The following is a 20,732-nucleotide window of genomic DNA, read 5'->3' as shown; positions in this document are numbered from 1 at the left end:
GTTGAATTAAAGGGGAACTATCTGCAGGTTAGACGAATCTAACCTGCTAATAGCCCCTTATAGTGCCCGGACGCTGAGGAAAAGGATATGTGTGCTCCTTCTAATGATGATCAGTAGAGGGGGCGGGCCTCCTCAGGGTCTGGGGCGCCACAAGGGGCTGTCAGCAGGTTAGATTTGTCTAACCTGCTGATGGTTCCCCTTTAAAGGGGTTATCCAGCATTAAAAACATGGCCAGTTTCTTTGAGAGAGCACAACTCCTGTCTCCAGTTTGGGTGCAGGTTTTGCAACTCAGTTCTATTGAAGTGAATGGAGCTTAATTGTAAACCACACCTGACCAGGAGACAAGAGTTGTGCTGTCTCTGAAAGTGACCATGTTTTTCTAATGCTAGAGAACAACTTTAAGTGGCATGGTGCTGCTTCCTCTTTATTCATACCCAGTAGGGGGCGGGGGGCTACATTCTGCAGAAAGGTGTGGGTCACATGTCTGAGACCCGCACCTATAGGATATTTACAGTATATCTTTTTAGTTTTCTGTTGAGACATTGCTGTACTCTGAAATGTAAGAAAACTTGAAATTGGAGAATGTTGTATAAACATTAGCCCAGCATAGCTCTATGAGGGTATTGTTCATGTGTACCTAATCTGCTGTGGATTTGATGGGATGGACTTAACCAAGAATTAGTAAATAACTGCAGCATGAAATACACAACAGATTTGATAGTACAGATGATTTATACTATTTATTTATATTGGATAAATCTCTTAGATCCCCAGAAGGTTAAAAGTATGTGTGAACATACCCTAACCCTGAAATCACAGAAACGGTGTAGCTCACAATATGACACTGTTTATCTTTCATCACAGCTGGCTCTAGATTTTAAGGTGAGTAAGGGTCCCACATCTGGCATCTGCACCCACTGGATGTATATGGCGAGTCCTGGAGAACAGCTTTTCTTGTTGGAGTGTGTATGCAGATATAGTTGTGAATCACTGTGTGTGGGCAGGAGAGCCATCTCTCTGTGACTCCTGTGTGGCAGCAGTTTATCAGATTTTTACCTTGGAATACCAAATCAGACCTAAGAAAAGTTTCTATTCTCTGGCTCAACATCTACCAGTAGGCCAGGATAGGATAAGAGACCAGATAGGGCCCCTGTTAAATGGGTGGTATTGCTCAAATGTGTTGGAGATACCTACACCCTTAAAGCTTTTGGCTGTGATTCCAATTTTACAAGTATATAGGGAATTTGTGTGATAGTGGAAGATTTGTCCCTCTACATCAATGACTTGCACCATGTTGCTCACTAGTGAATCTACAACTCCCATCATTTTCTTCCTCTGTCAGTGCATGCTGAGAGATGTACTGTAACAAGCAATAGGAGGCTCCAGTGAGTCTAGAGACATCTTCTCAGTGATCTCTATTGGTTGAGCTTGTTTTCATACGTTTTTATATTAAATTTTCTTCCATACCTTTATTCACAGGAAGCATGAGATACCTGTATGATGTAGAACATTTGGTAATATTTTGTGTGATTTTCTTTCTCTTTTAGGAACAGTTAATTGTATTTGAAGTTCCTCTTGGTGTTATTGCAAGGATTGAAAAGATGGGCGGCGCAACTAGTAGAGGAGAAAATGCTTATGGTCTGGATATAACCTGCAAAGTAAGTATGGCAGCCGTACTGCATGCCCATGTGCTTTATACTGCTTGACTGCAGCAGCACACATGTTAAAGGGGGATGCCTGTAAAGTGTCCACCCCAGTCAACGCAGTGGGTACTGGAGGATTTATTTATATAGTCCCACCCTATACTGCACTGGTACTGCATACAGTATGAAAATCACACACGATGCAGAAGTAGTATTTTGGTGTTGAACATAAGGACAGAGGCTGGCACTGTAGTCAGTCTGGTGTCTATCGGAGGCCTGGGAGCCTTTAGAAGGAAACCCATAGGCAGGTAACAATTTTGTCGCTGGAGGTCTCTCTGGTCCTGGCAGTTATTGGAGGAGCTCTGGTGATCCCCGTGCAGGAGCCCCACGCCACCTTATTCCAACCACACTGTAGAATGGCATATTGGTTAGAATAAGGCCCATTAGTGACCAGTGTAAAAAGGCAAATTGGCAATTACTAAGGGGGTGATTCTCGTTGTTATAATTTCACATGTGGATCTTATGCTTGTGTGTTTTAAAGTGCCCCTGTCATCATGAAAAATATTTTTGAGACCCAACAAATGTTCTAGTCGGGATGTTTAGATCCTCACAATCTCTTGATATAGCCAAGAGAAGCACTAAATCTGTGATGAGAAAGATTAGCTCTGTTACAAGTCTATGGAAATTGCAGTAAACCAAATAGAAGCACCCAGTCTTGTGCTTCTCCCTGAGAATGGTGGGGGACTGAACACTCAGATCTTGACTGAAATTATGCTTCTGAGACACATGTCAAAAGCTCCTTTCATACTTTAATAAGAAACACGTGGTCCTCTGCCAGTCCCCTTCCTCCTTTTTTAGTTGATCTGTCAATATATATCTTTATTAAATCTGGTCAGAGGCCGGTTCTTGTATTAAAGATTTTGTTTTGATCACCATGTATTTTGAAGAAAAACAAGCCTACATAGGCTACAGTTCCTGTGCATGAAATGAATACAATGATTCATTTATATACTTTTCCAATTTAGGACATGAGAAACCTGCGTTTTGCTCTGAAACAGGAAACACACAGCCGAAAACAGATATTTGAAGATCTGACGAGACATGCCTTTCCTCTTTCACATGGTTTGGTAAGCAGCATTATATTTAGAAAAGTTGTCACCGGGGTGATCTCCCTCCAGTGTATAAATCTTTATAACTGGGTTAGGCCACATAGATTGCCCAAGTTATTGCTTAATAAATTAACAACACCCTCCAACAACAATGACCTTGCACTTTATACATTCCTTAATTATAGATGTTCTTAACCTACTAGTCTCCTACTGTACAGGCTTCTTAAGGTCTCATTTACACAACCATGTGTTGTATGGGGCTCTAAGAGGGCTTTGACACGTTCCGTGACTATTGTTCGTGCATGAAACATGCGGAATGTGGAACTCCTGGCAATATTTATCATTATGATGCTAGGAGCTCTGAAACTATTCAAATATTCACGCTTCTCTGTCAGTACAGTATCTTGAAGATCTAAACCGTTTCAGAGCTCCTGGCATCACAATGAATGATGATGATGCCAGGAAGTCTGTTCTGTTGCACATTTTCTGCAATTATGGTCTGTGCACAGATTGTGTGAATGCCCCCTGGGGCATTTAAAAATACTTGTCCGCTATCTACAGAATAGGGGACAAGAATGATAAACCGGAGGTCCGACCTCCGTGCCCCCCCAGGGATTTCTATATTGGTGACCTGTCTCCTTTGTTATGAATCAAGCTGCAGGTTGGCGCTTGACAGAGCCATGGCACCTGTATACACTGTGAACAAAGCAGACTACCCCATACCCCAAAACTTTTTGGTAGATTACAGTACATAGCAAGTTGCTAAATGCCATTCATAGTCAAATCTATCGACACATGGTGGTTTCGGCTCCTCCTGTGTTCTCATAAGCAAGCATCTAAGCTTTATTATGGTCATATCAAAGGTGAACTAATTAATCATGGTTGTATGTTCCTCATTCACACCAATTTCCTTTTTGCTTTGAATGCTACGTCAGATATCCAACAACAGAAATCTATTTCCACTAAATACTTTTTCCCCTAAGGCTATGTTCACACAATGTAATACAACGGTCGTTGTTTGACACGTCCGTTCGTTTTGAGTGTCAAACAGCCGCTGTATTACATCCATTATCGGTTGTAGGAATGTTATTTTACACCCATACATGTCTGCTGGCTGTATGGCTGTGAATGAAAATCAATCAACCATTGACTTTTATTCACACTACAAAAAGGACAAAATTGGTCAGCTCTCCTAGAACACCATTCACACTAGGCAGGAGCACGTTGCTATGGCTGAAATTGCAAAGACACAAAAACACAGAAAAATGCAACCGCTCACCGCAACAGCAAGATACAGACCCACCATAGACATGAAAATAGTTCTGGGCATGCAAGATCCGTCTAATACCTGCATAATTAATTGCACCACCTGGGTGGGACAGGTGGAGTACACGACCAAGTAGAGGCAGCCAATCCCCCAACTGGAACAAAACTGGACAAAATTGGTCAGCTCTCCTAGAACACTGTTCACACTAGGCAGGAGCACGTTGCTATGGCTGAAATTGCAAACACACAAAAACACTGAAAAATGCAACCGTTCACCGCAACAGCAAGATACAGACCCACCATAGACATGAAAATAGTTACAAGCAGCCCCCCCCCCCCCCCCAACTGCTAAAAAAGCTCCCACAACTCCCACTCCCTCAGTTGGGGAGGCTGCTTTTAACTATTTTCATGTCTATGGTGGGTCTGTATCTTGCTGTTGCGGTGAGCTGTTGCATTTTTCTGTGTTTTTGTTCACACCACGACTGGCAGGACGGCCATATGGTGTGTGAACAGTCTATTTTCTACAGCTGCTGTTCACTATTTGGTACAGATGCCTTGAACAACGCCGTAGTTGATGCAGTGTGTGTACAACAACGGCTGTTCTATTGAAACCTAAAGAAATCAATGGAATCTGTACCTACGGCCGTTGTGTTCAATGACCACTGCGGCCTTAGTTTTCCGCATTCATTACAGCGTGTGAACATAGCCTAAAAGTGAGATTAGTATATAGCGGGTGGTTTTCTCACCAAATATAAAAATTTGTACACTTAAGATGTCATCATTTTAAGTCCCTTGTGCAGTATGGCATGGTGTGTAAACTAACCTGTATTCAATATAACAATTAGAGATGAGCGAACATCGAGCATGCTCGAGTCTATCCGAAGCCGATCGTTCGGCATTTGATTAGCGGTGGCTTCTGAAGTTGGATAAAGCTCTAAGGTTGTCTGGAAAACATGGATACAGCCAATGACTATATCCATCTTTTCCACATAGCCTTAGGGCTTTATCCAACTTCAGCAGCCACTGCTAATCAAATGCCGAACGATCGGGTTCGGATGGACTCGAGCATGCTCGAGGTTCGCTCATCTCTAATAGCAATCTAATCCACAAAGTACAAACTATAAACTGGGAAATCCACAATAGCTTCATAGGTGAAGTATATTGTTCTCTGTTGTGTTATCTGCAAAAAATAAGAGGTTAATGTACAGAGTAGATGGAGGCAAGATGCACAAAATTGTGGGTTGTATAGGATAAAGAGTAAAGGCCCTATTCCACCGAACGATTATCAGCCGATATCGGCCGTTAATGCCGATAATCTTCCCGTGGAATAGAAGACAATGATCAGCCAACATCGTTCATGTCAGCTGATCGTTGCAGTCGTTTGTCTTTCAACATGTTGAAAAAGAAACTACTCACACGGTAATTATCTGCTGCCGCCGCTCCACTATATGCTATAGGCTGCTAGGACAATCTAGCAATCACCTGTTCTGAATGGAGTAGCAGGTTGAGACACTGCTGCTCCGTTTATTTTCGATGGGAAGTGCCAGAGGTAGAGTGTTGTGTGCAGCCGTCTCTAGCAACTCCATAGACGGTAAATGGAGACAAGAGTCAGGGCCCCCTAGGATTGCGGCCTTGTGTTACAATCTGTATTCGGCTTCTAAAGTGAGCATGGTACAGACGTGCCGGAAGGCTACATTGTAAGTTTATTACAATGCAGTCATAATGAAAGTATAGAAGGAAGTGAAGCTGCACTCACCGATTAAAATTTTCTTCTTTATTAATTATCCATGATAAAAACAGGCAAAATCTGGCAAGGTGCAGACAGTGTGGTAGCAGACACCACGCAGGTAAGGTGAAAGGCTGTTTCACGCGTTTCCGACACTTCTACGGGACACTGTGATCTATGCATCAGAACTTACAGGAGGCTGTTTCACGCCTTTCCTGTGCTTCTACGGTCACCTGGAGTCTGCTACCGCACTGTCTGCACCTTGTCCGATTTTGCCAGTTTTTATCATGGATAATTAATAAAGATGAAGAACATTTTATCGGTGATTGCAGTTTCACTTCCTTCCATATTTTTATTATGGTGATCACTTGTATACATAGAAACTAGCATCTCTGTTACCACTACTATTCAAGAGAAGTAATTTGAAAAACTGCTGGGACTAGTAGTGCTACCATGGCTTGTGAAATGAGACTTATCATTTAAAGTCTGAATGTCGGTGTGAAGGCTGGCCATCCCCCCGCTAGAGCCCCGGATACTTACCCCCATCTAGCCAAGTCCCGTTCCTGGAGTCGGTCCCGGGACAGAGATATCCTTGTCGGAAGCACGGCGCGCGTGCTGCAGAGATGAGTCTGATGCACATAGAGAATGACGGCTCCATTCATTCTCTATGGGTGTCGGACTCATCTCAGCAGCGTGCGCACCGGGCTTCAGACGGGGATATCTCCGTCCCTGGACCGGCTCTAGGAATGGGACTTGGCGAGATGGGGTAAGTATCAAGGGCTCTAGCGGGGGGTTGGGCGGCCTTCACCCCGGCACGGGGGGTGACAGGTTCCCTTTAAGTTCTTAAATCTAGACCGGAGGCTTAAAAGATGAGGGCGTGACCTCTAAATAAGTAATATATTTCCACTCTTATGAACCCCAAAACGACGGCCTCCTAATGGGTGTCTGGTTTGGCTATCCTTGTGTTGGGGTAGCTGCTATAGGGGGCACTAGAGAACACATTCCTCAGCACTCATATGAACACTGCCTTTTTATATGCTTGAAAAGACATTGAGATGTGTGATCTATGCATCAGAACACAGTAGCACTTCAGCAGACAGATACTGACCAGTTAGTTGTACAGCAGTGTGAAGTGTGACGTTCATTGTACATCAACCGAGCTAAGGAAAGATCTAAATAAAGAGCATTGCACTGTTGTAGAAAGTAATGCATGCTTGAGTTGAGTAGGCTATTATTGATGGGAAAAGCCACTCAAGGCTGTTCTAATCCTTAATCCTCCTGGGAGAGTTCTGCAGAGTGACAGCACAGTAATGTAGTGTATACTGCGCCATGTACAAATACCTGTCATTAAAGGGGATGTTATGCTTTCAGTATATACAGGTTATTCTTTGTATTATGAAAGTTATACATTTTTCCAGTATACATTCTGTATCAGTTCTCAGTCTGAGACGTTGACTTGAATTCATTCACTGGTTGTTTCCTTTAAGTGGATAAGTCTGTCTCTCATACGATGATCACTCGTTGCTCAGTACTGTGCTGCTACATGTAGGGTGCAGATTATCTGACTGTATACATTGAAATGAACATAGCTGTCTATACATATCTGATAGCTGTCGATTGGGGGCAATGACTATTCCTCCATATTTCCCTCCTGGACACATGGCTAAGCTTGCATATGTTCTCAATGTGGGCATTGAAAGATGTAGCAAGACTTTACAGGAGGTGTCCCATCTCTCCTGACATCTACAACTGGTCAGCTGCTCCTGCCAAAATCGGTGGGTTGGGCTGTCATTGATACAATATGGCCCGCTTTAGTGTTTATTGGTATCACACTAAAGATACATAGTAACTATTGCTAATCTGAGGTGAGGTGTCTGTTCTCATTAGTAATGTGTGATACAATGGTGCCTTGGATTACGAGCATAATTAGTTCCGGGAGTGCGTTTGTAATCTAAATCACTCTTAAACCAAAGCAGATTTTCCCATAAGAAATCATAGAAATGCAGACAAATGGTTCCACACCCCCAAAATAAGGATTTTTTACTCTGAATAACAGGTAAAACAAAAATGTAGAAAGCTGGATATGTCAAATTATAAGTTACTGTACAGTATAGCAATCAGCATGTGGAGTATAATGTATAGTAAGTGCATAAACCTGAAAAACAGCAGCAGTTTGTATAGCTGAGTGTGAGTGTAGGCACATTATAGCAGCAGTGTGTATAGCTGAGTGTGAGTGTAGGCACATTATAGCAGGAATGGAGAGGATGGGAAACACAAATTGACTGACAGAGACTGCAGGGAGCATGAAGGAATGAGCAGGGTATAGGGTGAGCATAGTATAGCAGCACTCTCTTTCTGGGAAGAGAGGGGTTACAGCTGTAAAGAGATTATCTCCACAGTCCTGTCCCCTAATGTAAGCCCCAGCCTGAATTGGATCTGCTATGATTTGTAAGGTGAGGGAGACTTCCTGGGTCAGAGCACAGGGCTGTAGACCCCGTTGTGCAAACCATGCCCCTTCCCCACTCCCGCTCGGACCCAGCTTTTAAACCAAGTCACAATTTTGAAAAACTGTGAGCTCCTCTTGCAAAATGCTCTCAATCCAAGTTACTTTTAAACCAAGGTGCCACTGTATATATGTATGCCTGCAGGGGGTATAAATAGCTCAGTGTGCTTCTGTGTGTCTTAAAAATACAGCAGTCTCCAGTGTCACAATCCATTATTTAGAGACTCTTATCCATTAGCAAAACCTGATGAAAAGCAAGTATATGAATTATATATTTCTTGTCCGTTTCACCACATACAGTACATATTATTAGTGTTGGTAAAAAATACTTGTCTCTACGACAGATAGCAAAGTCACGTAGCCCTAAAATAAACTATTGACTCACTGGTGGAACATTTATCTAAATATGTGTCAAATATATTAAATGTCGTCAGGGAGGAAAAAAATCAACCTTTATATGATAAATTGTATAACAATGGTCTGCCCTATCTATGGGGAACTCCAGCTGTTGCTGAACTCCCAGCATGCCCTGCCAGTATGTGGCTGCTAGGACATGCTGGGAGCTGTAGTTTTGCAAAAGATGGAGTGTATAGATATATACTTTCTGCTTTACAGCAAGCACCCTGGACTTATGAACAATAGACTGGAGAAAACCCCTTTAAATTTTTCTAGACATGCTCTGTGACCTGTACAGATGTCATTGTGGAATGGGAAGAGGGTGAGCTGTGACAATCGCCTATTGTGATCAGCCTGTCTACAGGTATCCTCCTTCAGTGTAACCCCCTCTGTGATAAGGTGGAGACTGGCGGCTGGAAATAATAAAAATTGTTACCAGAAATTGTTAGGTATTGTGAGGACACTTTGCCTTGAGACGAGTTGCCTTGAGTTTGTTGTTCGATAGTCATAGGATAGTGAATAACAATGCTACATTTATTTTCTATTGTCCACTTTTTGAGTAAAAAAAAAACCACCTATGAAGCTATTGATTCTGACATAAGTTTCCCTTTACCATGGTAGTAAAACATCAGAAGGGGACAGAGCTGGATGTATGGGAGCGAGCCCTAAAACATTACTTTTTCCTGGTGTTCTATACAGGAGTTTTTCACGGTTTTACATAGATATTAGTGATGAGCGAATTTACCGAACCTGAACTTTGGCATTTGAATTTCGTTGGCTGGAGAAGTTGGATGCAGCCCTAGGGCTGCCAGGAACACATAGATACAGCCTATGACAGTATCCATGTTTTTCAAGACTCCCTAGGGCTGCATCCAACTTCTTTAGACAACGAGTGTCAAATGCCAAAGTTCAGATTCGGTAAGTTCGCTCATCACTAATAGATGGCGTCTTTAAATCATATAGTAAAGTCTATGGGAAGCTTACAAAAAAATTATATTAAACACCCTAACCAGAGCATTCTGCATGTTACAGGAAAGCATGTATGCTTTTAAATTTATTCTAGACCTCTATAACGAAAAAATCAGAATAGTGTAAATGTAGCAGCTGAAGGTAGGGTGTAATGTGCGCCCCTCCTAAGCTGCTTGTGCATTCCTCATCGACCCCTCAGAGTTCTAGAGAATTGCTGAGATGTTCTAATTTATGTTAATTTTGGATTGTTCATTATCTGGATGAGCACGGAGCATTACGTGGCGATGTTTGTGGTCTCTCCATTTCGTCTGGATTCAGTAAGGTGCACATTATTGTGAGTTATGTTTCCTTATTAAGCTTGCATATGTAGCTAATGCCTTGGTAATTAACCCACATATGAAGATGTGCTGTCCCAGAAGATGGAGCTAATTTTGACTGACAGCATTTTAGTAGCTTGTGGTGCTGGACCCGAGCGATATTGTAATGCCAAATGCATATTTGCTAATAGATGTGATCTAAAGAGGGATTCACTTCCTCCGCTGCTGCTGACCTTGCAGTAATAAAATTCCTTTGTTAATCTAGGTTGATTTGCATAGAAAGAAAATGCAGTCTTGCTCCATTCTTGTTTTCCTTCAATTGTCGTTTTTTCTTTATGGTTATGAGGTGGCTACTGCTATAGCAGGCGTTATACATAGTGGTAATAATATATGATGGTTCGTGTTAAAATTGATCATGATTAATACCTAAAGAATCATCATAAGTATTATCAATAAATGGTGCCCCTCACTTGTGCTTCACCTTACAAAATGGCAGTCCATCAGATACTAACAGCCATTCTTCAAACCACTGATAGCCATTTATCAACCCACTGAAGAGCTATGTGTAAATGGAAAGTTAGACATTAGATAGCACTGCCTTTGATTTATATGGTGTGTGATAGAAATGTGTGTCTGCCAGACATCTTGGAGGAATATTTTTTTTTTTTAAATGCTAAAAATCTGACCTGTACATTTTACCAGGCGGTAGGCAATGTATTCAGCCATTGATGGTGGATCCTATCAGAATCAATAGGTTCCACTAACAAAATCTGTCTGTAGCTAATTTTGTTGCTAGAATGTCTGCCGCAAATGTTCCTAGTGTGAATACACCCTTAAAGGGTTTGTATCACTATTAATATTGCCCTTATCCATGCCATTAAGCCCCCCCCCCCCCCCTCAGTATTGAGAATGAGGTCCTGAATGAGAATGGAGCGGCCATGATGCATGGGCTCTGCTGCTTCTTTCACTGTCTATGCGATTGTAGATGGTAGCTAAGCGCCACACTTGGCTGTCTCGTAGGCAGTGCGCATGTATGACTGCCAGAGATGAGCAAATCTAGAGATGAGCCTTGAGTGTGCTGCATTTCTTTGCCAGTGGCTGAAGAAGTTGGATGCACGAACGACTGTTTACATGGAACGATCTGCGAATTTTTTTGCGAAGGACGATTTGAGAACCTGCTGAAAGATCAATCGTTGATCGTTCGCTGAATTTACACGTACGATTATCGTTTGAATTCGACCGTTATCGTGCAAATTTGCACGATAATCGTTCCGTGTAAACGCAGCATAAGACTCGATGCATAACCGCATTCCACTTTCCTATTTAAAACTTCAATCTCTGGGCTCCGTTTTGCCAAGAAGCTGCAGTCACTATATATCAGTTATGTGTCCAGCTAAATAAACATTTCTTCCTCCTCCAGCAGGTTTGTTCTGATGAACTGTGCTGAATTTTGATGTGTATAACCTTGTCCTGCATCTTCCCTGTTGACCAAGACAAATGGCTTTTCTGTTTCAGTTCGGCCGGCTCTTCCATTATACCCTGACTGCTATTTTCACAGTTCACTTTCTGGAAATGTTCGTGCCTGTAGTTCTAAAGTAAGACCGTAAGCAAGTCACCTGGCCCCATCTATAATGGCTCTGTCCTTGGAAGCATATGGATGGTCAGGATATTCCCCAGCTGTTTGTATGCTCTTTAATTTTTGTGTTGATAGTATATAATAAATATCTTAAAGGGGTATGCCGTCTTTAGAAGTCATGGCCTACTGCTACGAAATACCATTGCTTCATGATCTCGGGTCTAGCCTCTGTTGACCTGGTGAATGAAAACTCAAAACTCTTGGCCGTTTTTCTGCACAGCCTGGGATCAATCCATCCGCTATGGTGGGAACTGGAACTGAGCTACCTTCTTTTTTTTTAAGGGTTTTTTGATATAGTAGACATCTACATGGCAGACAGTGGCTACTACTTTCTCCTTCCTTCCTTTCTACCCTCTCCTCTCTTCTTCATTCCCACCTCCCTCCAGTGCTCTGCCCCGATCTCTAGATTTTCCCCAACAAGTCCTACATAGAGGTCTTATGCTGCCTGAGAGTAAGTAGGTGTACAATTGACTACATTTAGCCTAAATTCTGCCCAAATACTTTATTCCTTTGAACCTTATTTACGATAAAATTTATTTTGTCACTACATAAGCTACACACTGTAGGTATCCACACAACTTTAAACCTGAATATTTAAAGGTGTACTCCAGGAAAACTTAAAAAAAACCAAAAAAAAAACAACAACAGGGATTGTGTGAAATACAACCAAGTTATACTTTTCTATCCTGTTCCTCCAAAGCTGCAGCAAGACCGCTACTGCTCACAGTCACCTGCTGGTCTCCAGTATCTCCTGGCTCCGGTTTTGTCATGACCCCAGAAGAACTATCTGTCAGTTTTGCAGAGGTGATTCTCACTGATTGGCTGAGCAGGGTAGTGATGTCACAGGACCAGGAGATGCAGTATAACTTCATTATGTTGCCTCCAGGAGTACCCCTTTAATGCTTTAATTTAATTTAGTATGAAATGTGAAGAAAAACATACACTTGTCATATTTTCCTATATACATGGCAATAAAGGAAATGTCAGTGTAAAATTTCTGTGCAATAAGAAGTATACTTGGGGTGGTTGAAATGCAGAAAACCAACAAAAGAAAATCTACTGTGTCTTCAGGCCAACAGAGGCTCGTTTATTAAGGAGTTAAGCTCCGTCAAGGCTAGGTTTTTTTTTTTTTTTTACATTGTCATAATGCATCATGACAGCAAGCTAAAATAGAAAATGAGGATGATCTACACTCCCACATTAGGTTTACACATGCATTGATTTTAACTAAGTGAATTCTCTTTTTGCAGTATACATTTAGTTTCCTGGCTGATTTCCAGGGTCTATGGACCAATTTATGTAGGAGTTGTAGCATGTGACGTTTGCATGTCTCCACATTTTAATTGTATTATTATTTTTTTTATAATTTTAACCATTTTCCCATTATTTTACTTCTATCAGTGCCTTATCCTCTCATACCCCTAATGGAGGCATCCCGCTGCTGTATTTCTTCAAACCTGACTGGCTTCCCATGAAGGTGCATTGATTTTAGTTAGAAAGGAATGGCATTGAAATGAGTGGATGCATTTGAATTAATGCCTAAAGGCTCAAGCTTTTCTGTGTTGTCCAGGGCTTTAAACGTAGTGCTCAGATATGTCATGAACACTTAGTATTACAGATGCACAGAAGCCTTGTGGGCAGGGATATATATATATATATATATATATATATATATATATATATATATATATATATATATATGGGGGAGCGCCCCCTTCCTTATCACAGTGGGCTCATAACTAGAAGTCTGATGTGTTCTTTAATTGCTCCTGTTAGTGCCATTTGGCTACTAGGGGTACAGACCTGTAGTTGGAATATGCTGTCTGTGCAGCTTATTTAAGGTTGTCTGGGTTAGAGAACCCATTTTCATATAGCTTATTAGGGATTTCTGTATTAGTGGGAGATAAAAAGCTTGTCTCCCTCTGGAAGACCTGGTATATAATGCATTACACAAACAACCTGATTTTCAGTGGACAGAGTGTAATGCTTCACTTCTCCTGTGATGGCGCTGCAGGGAAATTATACACTTCCTGACAGGTTTTCCTGCCACAGATTAAAAATGATGGTTGGGTGTTCTTGTGAACAGCCTGTCGAGAAACTTATCAAATAGGAATTGTCCAAAGCGAAAACATCTTTTTAGGGTGTGTTCACACTGAAGAATAGGCAAGGAATTGAAGAGGAAATTTTCCTGTGGAAAATCTTTTTGATTTGGTGCAGAATTTCACGTAAATCTGCACAATTGTGGGTGGAATGTGGGAGGAGATCTAGGCAATTTCCACAGGATGCTCACAATACAAATTCCGCATCATATTGGCGGAAAGTAGAAATTCAAAGCCTCCTTGACTTCTATGGGATTTCACTAATGGAATTCACTCAATTCTTTGGCAGTTTTGCAACACCTAGAGGGCTGCTGTTTAACACCTGTGTATTATATTAAAGGGATTGTACAGGATTGGAAAAACACAGCTGCTTTCTTCCAAGAAAACGCACCACACCTGGCTGCAGGTTGTGTGCAGTATTGCAGCTCAGCTGTTCACTGGAGCTGCAGTACCACATATAACCTGTGGACAGTTGAGGCACTACTTCTGCAGAATCAGTTATGGTTTTGTAATCTTGGACAACCCATTTAAAGTGTCTGTCGTTTAATTTTTTTTTTTCTTGCATAAATCAATAATACAGTCGATTTTAAGAAACGTTGTAATTGGGTTTATTATGAAAAAGCAGTTTGAAGCTCTCCCCCCTGTCTTCATAGTTCTCTATGGAGAGGGGAGGGGTGGAGGGAGAAGAGGCACCAAAACAGGACAACAAATAGTTAATTTACAGCTACATCACCGGGGTATCTCCTCTGAAGGCAGCACTGACCTCTAAATAGAGGCTTTCACACAGATCCCGCTGTGTAATCCTTTGTTCTCTGCTGGTGACTAATCTTCCGACTCCCCTCTCCATAGAACAGACAGGGCCCGATTGATGTAAAACAGTCGAGATTTCCTGATAATGAGCAGTGAATGACAGAGGAGGAGGGGGGGACCTGGGGAAAGTCTTTTTGAATGCAGATAATGGAATATTTGCTCAATAAACCCAATTACAAAGTTTCTTAAAATCGCCTGTACTATTGGTTTCTGGAAAGAAAAACTAAACAAAACACAACAGTGACACTTTAAGGCTTTATTAGGGTGCGTTCACACGTACGGGATCCGTAGCAGATTTGATGGTGCAGATTTAAATCTGCAGCAGATCCGCAACAAATTTGATGGCCCAGATTTGATTTGCTTTCAAACCGCGACTTCAGATCTGCGCCATCAAATCTGCTGCGAATCCTGTGCGTGTGAATGCACCCTTAGAGAGGTTTTCTGTGGCTATGGTAAAAATAAAAAAAAGCTTAACACACTTACCCCCCCCCTTTTTTTTTTTTTTTTTTTTTTACCGCTAGATTACCCCCTTTAAAAATTGTTACAGCCATCTATTAAATATATATTGGGAGGATTTTTCTCTATATACTTCAGAAACTTGTTACCGTAAAGGAATTAAGTGATGCTGTAGCCAAATAGATGCCCTCTCCTAAATGTATATTAACAGAACATATATCCGCTGTATATAGTAGCCGCCTATAATCACAGACTATGTCCGAATCGCTGTCATTTCTTTGTTTACCATTGCTGAGCCCCCATATCAATAAAGTTTTATTTCCTGTCGCTTGTCTTCACTGGTATACCATTCCCTACATACACGTTTGTACATTAGGTTTATGTAACCGTGCCAGGTTTTGTACAGTGCTTATTGTTATTTGAGTGTGTTCTGCTTTCACCAGATCTCTGCTGCAGTTTGGTCAGTGCTCGGTAATGGCTACAATTCTCTTCAGTCAGTTTATAGACAGTATACACCGGGACACAGGAAGCTGTGCAGAGTGTTTCCTTCCACCCTTACTAAGTGCTTTATTCATACTCTGACTAGTTTTACATGTCACACTGCTTATTTTCTGTCTGAAAGAACTGATGGGGCATAGCATGAGCGTTACGTCTTCTATTTAAGAGCCATCAATCATGTGCGTTGTGTGGGCTTATGTAATGACATACTGCTATGGTAATACCTGTGCTGGTAATGAATGTGCAACTTTCCCTAGTAAATGGTTAATTCCATATTACTGGAGATTTTCACATTGGCTGATAAAAGTTTCTTCACTTTAGTACTACCTCGATTCTCAAACGTAATTGGTTCAGGAGAGCAGTTTGAGAACTGAGCAGGGTCTTCCCATAGGAAATAATGTAAATGTGTTTCATTGGTTCCAGCACCCACCAATAATTACCTACAATACTCATTACATTGGAAAGTGCCCAGTTTAATCCCTACAGTATATTATAGAACAGCACTATATACTGTACAATACAGAGCAGTACTGTACAGGACAATATAATCAAGAAATGTTCAACAAATCAAGCAGTTATAGTACAGTAATGCACCAAACCTTCGCTCATCCTTTTCTGAATGGTGCCCCCCCCCCTCCCAAGCACTGTAAAGTATGGGAGATGGTGGTGCACTGACTGTACTACTACTGTACTGTATATGCACTCCAGCAGTCTTATACAGTACTGTACTGAATGTGAAGCCTCACCAGTACTAAACTCACCAGGTACAACTTACCATTCACACTCACATTCATACATTCAGATGCCGAGCAAAGTTCGAATTCTGAATGTTACTTCTGGGTAAATTTTTAAATACTGAACAGTTCAAATTCTGAAGCCTCCGAAAACCAAGGAATTACTGTATTATATATTGGTGCAGTGAGTTATGGTACTACTTATTAGGCCATCTTAAAGGGGTATCTTATCTTGCTATATACCACCAATATCTGATCTTGGTATTCTACCCGCTGTTACCCTCACTGATCACACCTGTGTTAAACAAACACCATGCCAATTCATCTCCCTCTGCTTTGCTTGGCTTTTTTCAGGGACGAGCATTGACATCCATTATAGTCAGGGCCAATCCACACAGACACCTGGAAAGACACCTACTCCCATTGGGCCCATGATGATTTTCATAGTAGTCGTAGACTAAGCTAGCTAGTTGCCCTCACCTGTGCAACTATTATTTCATCTCCCACAGTTCACTGGTCTCTAGTATCCAGAAACCAGCAAAGTTCTTAAAGTAACACCAGCTTGTGAGTTGCAACGCAACCCCATTCACTTCTATTAGTAATGGGTCACATGAACAGATATATGAAAGGTACCATGGGTCTCCTGGCCCAGACAACTATCTAACAGAGTCATCAGTTTGGAACGTGAATTGCAGCTAACAGATTTCCTTTAAAGGGTATCTATCACTTCGTCTGCACTGCACGTTACGCTGTGAAAATGCAAACAAGTAGGTTTCCTGACGCAAGCGATGTCCAGGTGCTCCGTAAATTGCCATAGAATGCAGTGTTAGTGCATTACAAAGCAGTCTATGGCACTTGCGGGAGTTAGTGAACCTTGCTTTCGTCAGGAGAGTTGGCCTACCAGTCACCATTTTCACAACGTAACCTGCAGCGCCGACAGTGATAAATACCCTTTTAAAAAAAGTACAGCTACTTTCTTGCAAAAGCAGCACCACCCCTGAGCCGCACACTTCCTCTGACTTTACTGATTTGGTAGGATTATGAACACCCAGACTTCGACCAGTCAAAACTTTTGACATCAAAACTTTTAAAGGGGTCGTACAGTATTACAAAAATATGGCTGTTATCCTTCAAAGAATACATCATACCTGTCCATGTCTGGTATTGCTGCTCAGCTCCATTGAATCCGGCAATCCTAGCCATCAGCCAACAGAGGAGCGACTGCTTGTTCCTTGGACGATTGCTGGGTCCTTAGGCTTTGCTGTGTTCACACTTGCTGCAAATTTGATAAATCTCCCCCAGTATTTTGGTCAGGGTTTTTTTTCCCTGGCCTAAGCCAGAAATGGGTACCAATCTTTCATATTATAGTATATTTCTCTGTGTGTATATTCCACTTCTGATTTTGGCCTAAAATAGTCGGTGTAAACCCAGCTCAATCCTGTATGATCTTGTTGTATTCCAGTTGTCACTTTATCATAGCTCAGCATTGCTCTAGTGATCTCATAGAGACAATATCAATCGCTTTTATTGAGACGACTACCCATAGTAGTTGGCTTGTTCCATGGAAGGCTGATAACCCATAAATTGGTTATGGCGGCCCTTGTGGGTTCAGATATAGATGAATGTAATGCTGTAAGGAAGGTGTGGGGGGGATTACTAACATGACAAGTCCCTGTCTGCTGGGATTTCACATTGCTTGTGGACAGTTGTATGTTGCTTCACGTTTAACCCTTTTTCTTCCAGCTATCATGACATTTATTGATTTATTGCCCTGTTTGGAGTCTACCTTTTGTAGCTTAACCTTAATTTAAATGTGTTAAATGATGGAGCAGTAAGAAATTGCTAGGTGCTTGTAGGTAAAGGAGATGTTTCTTTGTGCAGAAATTGCCGTGTTGGAGAAAGATACTGATCACAGCAAATCTGTCATTCAAGGCACAGCAGTAGACACATTGTTCGGATTGCTTTCTGTACACATTATCCCCCCCCCCCCCTTATTCCTCGCCTGTGCTCGCTTTCATTACAAGACTCTCTCTTTTTTTTTTTTTTCTTTAACAAGAGCGGTGGATGCTGCCATAATTTCTCATGAAATTGACTTATATTTGTAAAGCAGCCTTGTGTTGTCTATTATGGTACGGGTGCTCAAGGTTTAGTGTCGCCAGTCATAGCAATCCACAGGTACACCCTTTATGCAACTTCCCAAAACAGATAGGTACTTTATAATGCTGCTACTGCCAAATATGCTTGTTCTCTGGCAATGCCCTGCAGGCAGCCCGCTTGGCATACCTGACTGTCCAAGGGCAATATGGTGGACTGAAATATCCTAATACAAATCTTCCAAGATCAACAATTCAGTAGGCGTAGCACCCTCAGAACTGTAGCTTGATACCCTTTATAGTGTATATATACACGGCAGGAATCGGGACATTTATCATAACTAGTACCAGGGAAAAGTGGAGCATAGCAGCTGATTGATAGCTGTGGGTAGCTGCTCCACTTTTCCTTTGCATTAGATATGATAAATCGCCCCCATTGTGCACGCTGGTTAAACTATTTATGGATATCTTGCATACTTTAATTTGGACCATTTAAAGGAAAGGGGGACGTACATTGGTCAGCTTGCCATTTTAGAAGCCACTATACAAGATATCTGCAATGTCATTTTCCAGATTAAAACCTCTTGATATATTGTTTGTTAATATGCTTTCTTGTAGACAGGTGGATTAAACACTGTAACACTGCCTCAGGGCCGCTTTAACCAGAGGGCACATGGTGCACGTGCACCGGGCCCACTGGTTAAAGGGGCCCCCTGAGCAGGCCGGCCGTTGCTATGTGCGACCAGTGCGGTCACACAGGGCTGCGGCCACCAGCCTGTCAGGGGGGAGCGCCATGGAAGGGTAATCTACTTACCCCTCCATGGCGCCCCCTGCAGGGCCCCCACGTCCACCGCTGCCCCCGCCCACCTGCTGCCGCTGCGGCGCTTCAGCGGCAGCGATACTGACAGAGAGAGAGAGCGCCATTGGCTCCCTCCCTGTCAGTCACTCTTGTGGCCGCACTTCCTGCGGTCACAAGAGGCCGCACTCTCCCTCTAGCGCCCGACGTCACTGGAGCGTCGGCGCGAGGGTAAGGGGAGTGCAGCCTCTTGTGACCGCAGGAAGTACGGCCACAAGAGAGAAGAGAAGAGGAACGCGAGGACCTAGGTGAGTAAAAGTTTGTTTTTTTCAATGTTATATGGGAGGGGGAGCACATATACTATTGGGGACCACATATACTCTTGGGGAGCACAGGGGGCTATATACTCTTGGGGAGCACAGGGGGCTATATACTCTTGGGGAGCACAGGGGGCTATATACTCTTGGGGAGCACAGGGGGCTATATACTCTGGGGGAGCACAGGGGTCTATATACTATGGGGGAGCACAGGGGTCTATATACTATGGGGGAGCACAGGGGTGCTATATACTATGGGGGAGCACAGGGGTGCTATATACTATGGGGGAGCACAGGGGGCTATATACTATGGGGGAGCACAGGGGAGCTATATACTATGGGGGAGCTATATACTATTGGGGAGCACAGGGGGCTATATACTCTGGGGGAGCACAGGGGTCTATATACTATGGGGGAGCACAGGGGTCTATATACTATGGGGGAGCACAGGGGTGCTATATACTATGGGGGAGCACAGGGGTGCTATATACTATGGGGGAGCACAGGGGGCTATATACTATGGGGGAGCACAGGGGAGCTATATACTATGGGGGAGCTATATACTATTGGGGAGCACAGGGGGGCTATATACTATTGGGGAGCACAGGGGAGCTATATACTATTGGGGAGCACAGGGGAGCTATATACTATTGGGGAGCACAGGGGGCTATATACTATTGGGGAGCACAGGGGGGCTATATACTATTGGGGAGAGCACAGGGGGGCTATATACTATTGGGGAGAGCACAGGGGGGCTATATACTACTGGGGAGAGTGCACAGGGGGGCTATATACTAATGGGGGAGCGCACAGGAGGGCTGTATATAACTGGAGGAGCACATGAGGGTCTATATACTACAGGGACACCTTAAAACTATGGAGGGGTGTAACTATGTAGGGGTACAGAGGGGTGTAACTACTGTATAGGGGTACAAGGGACTTAACTACTGTATGTGTTGGAGCCTTAAATATTTGTCTGGCAGATTCTGGAGAGAAGATTCACAGCCAGGAGAAGACTTCAAGGTGGCCCAGGCTGGATGGAGAGAAAAAGAAAAGGTGACAGACTCTGATCGGAGAAGACGCCCCTGGTGAGTCACTGGATGTAACTGCACTCTGTTATAGGGTTGTAGTGTTAGGGCGGTATTATGTAATGGTATCATTGATGATAGCTTTCTGTTTTGTTTAGTGCAGTTTTTATGTAATATGTAATCACTGTATGGTGGAAATAGTGTTATAAGGTAACTACTGTATGTATTGGGGCTCTTGATACAGTGTGGGGGCAAATTCAGTACATTATACAATGTGCCAAAAGGGAAGGGGGGGCCCACTCTTGAGGGCTGTGCACTGGGCCCAACAATGTATTA

At 42.7% G+C, this 20,732-nt stretch overlaps 1 protein-coding gene across 3 annotated transcripts in view; it reads left to right on the top strand.

Annotated features, from left to right (window-relative positions):
* MTM1 (myotubularin 1) overlaps nt 1–20,732 on the top strand; it is a 63,894-nt gene that overhangs the window by 22,300 nt on the left and 20,862 nt on the right. For all 3 annotated transcript variants that reach the window (XM_069943013.1, XM_069943012.1, XM_069943014.1), the window contains 2 exons: nt 1,548–1,658; nt 2,669–2,770. In XM_069943013.1, the coding sequence (XP_069799114.1) occupies nt 1,548–1,658; nt 2,669–2,770 (213 nt within the window). The remainder of the gene's footprint in view (nt 1–1,547; nt 1,659–2,668; nt 2,771–20,732) is intronic.

The sequence above is a fragment of the Dendropsophus ebraccatus genome, chromosome 10, assembly GCF_027789765.1.
Source record: "Dendropsophus ebraccatus isolate aDenEbr1 chromosome 10, aDenEbr1.pat, whole genome shotgun sequence".
Lineage (NCBI taxonomy): Eukaryota > Metazoa > Chordata > Amphibia > Anura > Hylidae > Dendropsophus > Dendropsophus ebraccatus.
The sequence above is the reverse complement of the archived record's forward strand: the minus strand, read 5'-3'. Positions and strand labels throughout refer to the sequence as shown.